This window comes from Priapulus caudatus, unplaced genomic scaffold (genome assembly GCF_000485595.1).
Source record: "Priapulus caudatus unplaced genomic scaffold, Priapulus_caudatus-5.0.1 Scaffold227, whole genome shotgun sequence".
Taxonomy (NCBI): Eukaryota; Metazoa; Priapulida; class Priapulimorpha; order Priapulimorphida; family Priapulidae; genus Priapulus; species Priapulus caudatus.
The window spans coordinates 204,410-214,343 of record NW_014577288.1 but is presented as its reverse complement, the minus strand read 5'-3'; the positions used below and the strand labels follow the sequence as shown (position 1 = coordinate 214,343).

The following is a 9,934-nucleotide window of genomic DNA, read 5'->3' as shown; positions in this document are numbered from 1 at the left end:
GTGTGTGTGTGTGTGTGTGTGTGTGTGTGTGTGTGTGTGTGTGTGTGTGTGTGTGTGTGTGTGTGTGTGTGTGCGTGTGCATGCACGTGTGCGTGTGCCTTTATGTGTGTGCGTGGGTGGGTGGGGGCGGAGGTCAAACCCATCTGGACGACGGGTAATATGGTATATATATATACAAATATATGCCTCCATTACACTGAAAAGCAGGAAATATTGTTGGAACTACTTATCCATATTGCAATGCTTTTGCATCTAAATATGCATTTGCATGAAAGGTGCCATAATTTCATTTAATAATTTCATTTTCCTTTAGCTATTGCAGTTTTTACCCGATCTCGGATCATCTTCAAATTTGGCATGAAGGTGCGTTATGGTAAAGCGAAGACGCCAATCGTTTTGGGTGTGGGTGGAGTCATCGTTGCCATGGTAGCAACATTTTTATGGAAATATTGTAGAACCTGTAACTTGTGCTGTTTTTACCCGATTGTCATGGAATTTGGCACACAGGGCCGATATAACATGTCCTATATATATATATAGGACCCACACCAAAAACGATTGGCGTCTTCGCTTTACGATAACGCACCTTCATGCGAAATTTGAAGATGATCCGAGAAGAACTTGCGCCGGTAGAGTGCTCACAAGGAAATCTCTGCGGCGGCGCGACGAAGCCAAATCCATAGTATCCCCCCGAACTCGTTCGGGGGATACAATAAAATAAATAAGTGACAAAATTAGCCAATCAGAGAAGAGAGCCGGTTGTTTAGTTTTCAAGACTCCGAAACCGGATCCGGTTGTTTAGACACTTCCTAATAGGCATAGGCTACAAGTTCTGCGTTCCCAAACGCAGTTTTCACCGGATTTTTTTATTTTAGTAACCCTAAAATTACTATACTATCAGTATCCATACTATCCCTATACTAAATCACAATACTAACAGATTCATTATTCATAGCTGTCGTAATTCTAAAAAAATTAATTAAAGAAGAAGAGATCTCAGACTACAATGACCACCTCATCCTTGCAGACCTTTACTATCGTTGATGACTATAGTTTAATTTAAAAAAATGTGGGATGTATGATGCGTGTGTTTGTATCCATCAGTGTTCATGTATATGTGTGCGTGCGTGCGCGTGCTTGCGTGCGTGCGTGTGTGCGTGCGTGCACACGCGTGTGCGTGTAACATCGTGCGACGCAGGCAAATTGAGCGCACCTATATAACCTCATGAATTATTAAGTTGTCCCTTTGTCATACTTCGCTTTAACGAGGGAGTCCCGGTGCCAATAAATTAAATTAAACTACTCAGCATCGCCAGAGCACAGGTATAAACTATTGATGTTGCCATAGCACACAGAGTGCCGGAGCAATATCAAGCGATCTGCGTCACAATGGCAGCAGAGCCAGAAAGAATGTTAAGTAATGCTGCGTTTACACTATGTTCCCGACGGCCACGGCAGCCCCGTTTCAGGCCACCGTGGACAAAACAGGATGGAGATGAGACAACGCGGGGGGACGGAATGGGCAAACGTGGCAGGCCGTGATTGCCGTGGATGCTGCGCGCCAGATTTTTAATCGGTCAAAATATTTGCCATGGCAGTCACGGTGCGGATGAGAAACCTAGTAGGCCGTAATAAAACGGGGTGAACGCAACAAAACGTGACAGTACGTAATAGGCCGTAACATAACTTGGAGGTGGTCCGTAGTGGGACGGGAAGGGACGGACGGGATAGGACGGGTTCGGCCCGGCGCGCTACGGCGTGTTGCGTTCTACTACGGACTGACACGGCGCGCGCGGTCCTAAAACTGGACTAAAACTAAAAGTAAAACTAAAATGTTGAGTAGTAGCCCAGCTGCTGCCTTCTGTCTTCCGATAACCATTCGCGCACCCACATGGATCTTGGCCTTCTCATCCGCCTTCTTCCTGACTGCTACACTCTGGCCTTCCCTCTCTGCAACTGCTGCTGGCCTTCTTCCTGCTGATGCAAAGACTGGATGTATGCACCCAGCAAGCATGCAAACACAAAATCTTCTTCATCTTGGGCATTCATGATGTTGTCTCGTCGAAATCTCAGGATACAATTATTGCTATTGCTTGGGAGACCTTCTTTTTATACCGTGGGCACAAACGTGCTCCAAAGCTGCCCGGCGTCCACGTTTCATCCGTAGAAAGCCTTGACAGAACGTGAAAAACGTGTCAGACCTTGATTAGATCGTGAGAAACGTGAGGGATCCCATCAGAACGTGACGGACCGGGAGGGAACGTACTGGCATCTGTGGTAGACCGCGGACCGAACCGTAATGCGCCTTGGACCCTCCGGGACTCAGCAGCCCCTTCCCCCCACGGCCCGTCACGGATACCGTGATAGACCGTGAGAAAACTTGGCAAGACCTAACAAAATTTGAATACAGAGAAAAAAATTGCCATAATCCCACGGCGCACTACGTTTCGGGCAAACGGGGCTGCCGTGGCCGCCGGGAACAAAGTGTAAACGCAGCATTATAAGACAGCTGACTACGTAAGCAATCATCAATACATGAGCCTCGACCATGACATCAAAACATGATCGGCGGTCGATAAACACGCTTCGTATTCATACTAAACATGCTTTACTAAACCTATCACGCACACAGATAAACGACAACGTATGTGTACGTGTGTGTAGATGTACATATAGTAAATTTAATATTCCCCGCAATCGTTATCGAAATATTAAGCCGAATACACTTTATGTATGTAGCTCACCCTTTAGCTCTAGAACTATAGCCTGTAGAGCAGGCCTGCGGCGGAGCGGAGGGGGTGTGAATAAACCCGGGACCCGGACCGGGACCCGGACCCGGAAAACCTGCATAAAACCCGGACCCAGAAAACCTGCATGAAACCCGGACCTTGACCCGAAAAACCTGCATAAACCCCGGACACGGACCCGGACTACACACACACACACACACACACACACACACACACACACACACACACACACACACACACACACACCACAACACAGCACAGCACAGCACAGCACAGCACGGCACAGCACACACACGCGCGCACACGCACACAGAAACGCACGCGAGCACACACGCACGCGCGCACACACGCGCACGGGCGCGCAAAAACGCACGTGCGCACTCACGCACACACATACACATGCACACGCACGTACACAGAAACACATGCGCGCACACAGACACACGCACACACAACCACGCAAAAACACACGTGCGCACGCACACACACGCGAACATACACACACGCGCGCGCAGGTACACGCACAGACACAGACACACACACACGCACGCACGCACACACACACAAACACGCGCACACACACAACCATGCAAAAACGCACACACGCACAGATACACACACATACTACGCACGTACGCCCCCCCCAATACACGCACGCGCGCACACACTACACACACACGCACGTACGTACGTACGCGCGAACGCACGTACGCGCACAGACACACACATGCGCGCGCACACACGCACGTACGTACACGCAACAATGCACACACACACGCACACACACACACACACGCACACACACACACACACACACACACACACACATACACACGCACGCAGCGTGGGTCCGGACTGATGCAGAATGCGTCCGGACTGGTACATAATGAGTCGATCAGGACTGGAGTAGAATGGGATACTGATACAGCATGGGTCCGGACTGATGTAGAATGGGTCCGTGCTGATACAGCATGGGTCCGGACTGATGCAGAATGAGTCCGGACTGGTACATAATGAGTCCGGACTGATACAGCATGGGTCCGGACTGGTACATAATGAGTCCGGACTGGAGTAGAATGGGTCTGGACTGATACAGCATGGGTCCGGACTGGTACATAATGAGTCCGGACTGGAGTAGAATGGGTCTGGACTGGTTCAGAATGGGTCCGAACGGATACAGCATGGATCCGGACTGATACAGAATGAGTCCGGACTGGTGTAGAATGGGTCCGGACTAGTGCTGTGCGTCGGATCCAATAATCCGAATCCGATCAGATTTACAATTTTTTAAAGAATCGGATTCGGATTCGGATTCGGATTCGGATTCGGATTTAAAATTGCCTTCGGATTCGGATTCGGAGTCGGATTTTCAAAAATGCTGTAGGATTCGGATTCGGATCACCGGGATCGGAGTGTAGAATCCGACCTCCATCCTGTTACGTTTATGAATTGGATAACTTGGATTCTAACTCAGTCTCAGATTAAACGTATAACACATAAACAAAACAACACAAGATATTTATTTTCGCATCGTGGTTCAGCAATCAGCACACAATGTACATGACACTTTGTCCTAACTCCTGTCTTGCAAGTTCTAAGTTCTAAGTGACATGGTGGTACGAAACGGCCATACTATATTCATCCAAAGTTCGGATAAATATAGTACAACTACAGACGTTTCGTAAATTCGTAGTAATTTCGTACCACCATGTCACTTACTGCCACTTAACTAAGTTAGGACAAAGTGGAACTGAGGTGACGATTTAATAAGAAAATTATCGTTCCAGATTCCCGATCATACCGTTCTCTAACTTTTCTTACGTCTACAGTCCCTACAATCGCGCGACATTAATTTTTTATCGTTTTTAAAGATCACCGAAAAAGGCAGCTCGCGACACCACCTTTTATGGTTATGTATGTATGTATTATAAACAGAACTTCGTTGGCGAGAAGTGAAACAGTTCGTACCTACGTTTCCTACCAAAAAAAACTGTGAAACAGTCACAGAGCCTGGGCCGGCTACTTCATAAAACGAGCCTCAATGCCACGCGTGACGCGGCGGCTTTTGATGTACACGATAAATCGATCGCGTACTATATCCGCCCTGCGTAGCACGCGCGGCACACATTACATACACACACACTTGCAGCGTCAAATAAACGCACACACTGGCCAACGTTTTACAATTGCGGAACCACGATGCAAAAATAAATACCTTGTGTTATTTTGTTTATTTGTTATACGTTTAATCTGAGACTGAGTTAGAATTCAAGTTATCCAATCCATAAACGTAACAAGATGGAAGTCAGATTTTACGGTCCGATCACAGCGATCCGAATCCGAATCCGACAGCATTTTTGAAAATCCGACTACGAATCCGAATCCGACGACAATTTTGAATCCGAATCCAAATCCGAATCCGATTCTTTAAAAATTGTAAATCCGATCAGAATCCGAATCCTAACGAAACGTCACGAATTCTATATTTTTATCCTCCAATTACAGGTCGGAGCAATTCCTCTGTTTAGACGCATGTCTGTCACTGAGCTAGGCCTACCTTGGACCTTAGCTCTAGAACTATAGCCCTCCGCTCTGCCGCAGGGAGGTCTGCCGCCGCCCTCCGCTCCGCCGGGGGCCTGCGGCGGAGCAGAGGGCTATACTCCTATAGTTCTAGAGCTAGGCCTACCTAAGCTCATAGGGTCTATGTCACCCAGGGTGCTGCCGGAACTAGCTCTAGTACTATAGCCTGTGGCAGTTTATGAACGCGGGCTATAGTACTAGAGCTATGCCGGAACGTACCCTGGTAACTATCTGATATGGTTAGGGTTAGGGAGTAGGCGTAGGCGACTCCATAAACTCGTTAGTGGAGTAGCGAGGGTACGGTCCGGCATATTAAATAGTACCAGGGTACGTTCCGGTATACCCGACCATACCCAGGGTACGTTCCGGCAGTACCCTGGGGGACATAGAACCTATGAGTGACACCCAACTTAGGGCCTGCTGTTAGAAACATAAATAGTTATATGACACCATAAATATAGGTGCATCAAATCATGATCAATAATAGATATAGTTCCGATAGATAAAGCGATGTGCATTCTAATGACATTTCGTTCTGGTAAAATTATTTTACATGATATAAGACCTAGACTATTAGGCAGTGGTTGGAGGTACGGCAGCCGTATCTCCAATTTACGAGGCTGGAGGTACGGCAATCCATTCGCTTTCATACAAATGAGACTAAGATGGCGGCTGCCAATTCAGATTTCGAAATAATGCATTGGGAAATAAATACACGATTTGAGTTTTGATGAGCTAGAAAACACTTTAGGTATGAAAATGAACATTATTGTAAACTTTACATCAGAAGATCGCGAATAATTGCCTCAGCCCTCAGCCAAACGCCAAAATGGGCTTCAACGAACGACAGCTGCTGTACCAGTATCCAACCACTTAGAAACTACAATGTTTGTTCCCAGTTAAAATTCTGGTTCTGGCCGGAACTTCAAAATTTGTATCTGGTGCATACCTATTCACAAGTGCAAAATGTGCATGTACAGGTGCTTTTACATGGTTTGTTTTCGTGTCTAGTGCAGGTATAACTGGAGCAGGAGAAGCTTACCTCACTAGGAGGTCAACGCAGCCGTGGAGCATCTGTCGCAGACTCTCCTTCGCACTCCTGCTGGAGTACGGCCCCAACGGTCACGTCGGAGGCATCGACCATGAGGGTGTTTTGGCGGTTCAAGGAGAGGTGTACTAACATCGTTGCGTTAGCCAGAGCATGCTTGACCTGGTGGAACGCAGTAGTACACTTCGGGGACCATTGTAACGGTTTGTTGCTCGACCGGTGAGGTTGCTTTCGGAGCAAGTCCGTTAATGGAGCGAGGATATCAGCGCAACGCGGGACGAAACGGCGGTAAAAGTTTACCATGCCTAGGAAGGCGCGCAGCTGTTTGAGAGAAGTGGGCTGCGGAAAATCCCGGATCGAAACGACCTTCTCGGGTAGGGGGTGACAGCCCCGACTATCGAGGTGATGTCCCAGGAAGTCGAGTTCTTCCTTGCCGAACTCGCACTTTGTGGGATTGAGGACCACACCATACTCCTGAAGGCGGGCAAAAAGTTGCCGCAAATGTTCACGGTGTTGGTCCGGTGTGTCGCTGGCGATGAGGATGTTGTCTATGTATGCATCCACGAAGGGTAAAGCCCTGATTACCCGGTTGATAAACCTCTGAAAGGGTTAGGCCGCGTTACGCAGGCCAAAAGGCATTCGACGGAGATTGTATGATCCAAATGGGGTTGTATGGCCGTGTTGGGCACATCAGCAGGATCGATAGGAATCTGGTGGTATGCTCTCACCAGGTCGATCTTGGAGAAGACCTTCTTCCCCACCAAATGCACTGCAAAGTCTTGCAGGTGAGGAATGGGTTGAGTTCCTAGGTTGAGTGCCTGGTAATCGCCACACGGGCGCCAGTCTCCGGATTTCTTTAGGACCATATGAAGTGAGGATGACCACGGGCTATCCGACGGTTCAATTATGCCGAGGTCAAGCATGTGCTGGAACTCATTCTTGGAAATTTTGAGCCGGTCGTCAGGCAAGCGTCGCGGTCGGGCAACGCAAAAAGGGCCCTTGGTGACAATATGGTGCGTCACATCGTGTTTGACTGGGGGCGTCCTCGCATATGGGACGAGTGATGTCCGTGAATTTTGTGAGGATCTCCTCGTAGGAGTTAGTTGGTTCTCTCTCACCACCTCTCTCTCGCTGTCACTCTTTCATCTATATTTGGCTCGCTCTCGCCTTCCTATCTCTTTCTCTCACTCTCACCGCACCCTCTCTCTCTTTCTATAGAACTAGTCGTAGAATCAAATTATACTAAACGCTACTTTGAATTTCGAGGAGACGGCTCCCTTCCTTTATTCAAATATTCACTTCTAAATATACATGAACTTTACCACAGTCTGACAATTAAGTGGCTGATAATAAATAATTAAAAATGCATGTTCCTAGCTATCAATCAGTAGATGTATTCTCTTGTCTATGTGTTTTCAATTATTCGTCATATCACAGCTAGGATATATCACAATTACTCATTATACACTAATCGTTAGCACGAAAACACACGATGCATATAACAGCATTGTCTTATCGCACTCGCCTCTTGCGGATTATTTTAATGAAACATTAAATTAATTAAATTAATTAAATTAATAAAATTAATTAATACGACTGCATCTAATGTGATATGCGCGAGAGAGTACATTACCCTCGGTTGTAATATACGTTAACGTTTAAAATAATCGGCGCATCAGAGTATAGGCCTACATACAGTTCTATAATTTTGCCCGCCATTCGTGACTCTATATTCTAGTTGAGATTGCATGCGAAGACTACTACGTCCTTCACACCAGTTACAAGTTTACTGAAGAAACAGTTGCGGCTAAGATTAAGTGGTGACACCATCCTTGGGTGTTTATATTTTGCACGAAATTGAGAAATATTTGCATTCAACCAACTGCTATTTTGATGATCACCACGAACCCACCCTGTGTGAGTTTGACAGAGTCTTCAATGTGTCTGCATGCCTAACACGCACGCACGCACGCACGCGCAATGTCGTATAGCAAGGATGCAGATAAACTAAACTGCGTGGACGACAGTTTTGTTATCGGTAATGTAAATTTTTTCACAGAGCTCAACAAACTAGAAATTATAAGTCACATGTTGCGCGGAGGTCTGCAGTTTATTTTCGATAAAGCTGCCAGTTATTTCACATATAGATGGTGTAGGCAACAATTCTAGCAGCTCTTGTTACTAATAGTGTTGTGGTTTTTGGTAGCTATAACCTTGGAGTAATGAGCTGACTCAGCAGTCAGTTTAATACTCCAAGCTTTAACAGGCATTCACTGTGCTGGCATTGCTATAGCAGCGTTTCAGTTTGCTCATTATTTAGGGCAGTTCGATACATGCATAATTTACGCCATACCATAGCACTTTTAAAATATTTTACTATCTACGCTGGTATAAATGAAGTACATAGTTGCATGTGGATAGACTCATCAACAGTCTAAACCGATTAACCGATTAAACGGTGAATCTGATCTAAATTAGAAAGGCAAAGCGCAACGCACTCGCATGTCTATTAAGTAAATAACCATGTAAAGCACAGAAGACCATTTATAGCACAAGATCTAAACACCAAAAATCACGTCGATCGTTCAGATTGTGATAAAAGCAACAGATTTGGTACATATGTGCCATCACATGTGCTAAATAAAATAAGAGGTGGACCCCAACGAATATGGCCTTTTAAGGGGGCATGGTACCCTATTTTCAAAATGGCCACCATAAAATTTCAAAATACATTTGTTTAGGCATATATCTACTTCTAATTAACATTTTTAAGCGCATGAAGAAATTATTACGATAACATTTAATGTGATTAGAGGACTACCTCATTTGCATATATACAACATGGCAGCCATTTTGTGTTTTAGTAATCTAAAAAGAAATTATACCATGCTTCTATCACCATTTGAACAATACATGTGCTAAAAAGTAATGTAGTCTATCATTAAATTAACGTGGTGATCGTAGGTGTGCTGCCCTGGTGAGACCAGTAATGGTAGGCATAGTGCACACGCGCACTGACTAGAGGAAATCTCCCCATCTGTAGACAGGTGTCCCAGCATGCGACACGCCATCATACGTCACTGAAACACACAACATGGACGCCCACGTTGTAATTCTACTACACTACTACAACAACAATAAGATTAAAATCCGATTCGGATTAAATCCAAAAAATGCAACAAAAAAATCCGAAAATGTGAATCACTTACCTGTCCAGGTGGTGTCACTGAAGTAGGTATTGACGGTGCCGTAGGCGGCGTCGGTGTCAGCGACGTAGGGCACGTTCTGGGTCGCCTTCCAGCTCGACTGGCCCGTGGCGGTCGTGTAGCGGGCTGTGTTGATTGATAACCACTTGAGGCCGTGGTTGCGGCTGATAAGGTATGTGGTTCCGTCATGCGCCATGCCGTACAGGTACACCGATACGCCGTCGGTTGCGATCTTATATCCGAGCACGTACGACACGATCCGCATGTCTGAGGCAGAGAGAGAGAGAGAGAGAGAGAGAGAGAGAGAGAGACGTGAGATTATACATGGTGTCTTTCTCTTCTTCTTCTTC

General features: G+C 46.2%; 1 protein-coding gene across 1 annotated transcript in view; it reads right to left on the bottom strand.

Moving 5' to 3' along the window:
- Window positions 1–7,615: 7,615 nt before the first annotated feature.
- LOC106807643 overlaps window positions 7,616–9,934 on the bottom strand; it is a 7,958-nt gene continuing 5,639 nt past the window's right edge. The window contains exons 4-5 of the mRNA XM_014810054.1: window positions 9,588–9,851; window positions 7,616–9,458 (exon numbers count right to left, since the gene is read on the bottom strand). Of these exons, the coding sequence (XP_014665540.1) occupies window positions 9,397–9,458; window positions 9,588–9,851 (326 nt within the window). The 3' untranslated portion in view covers window positions 7,616–9,396. The remainder of the gene's footprint in view (window positions 9,459–9,587; window positions 9,852–9,934) is intronic.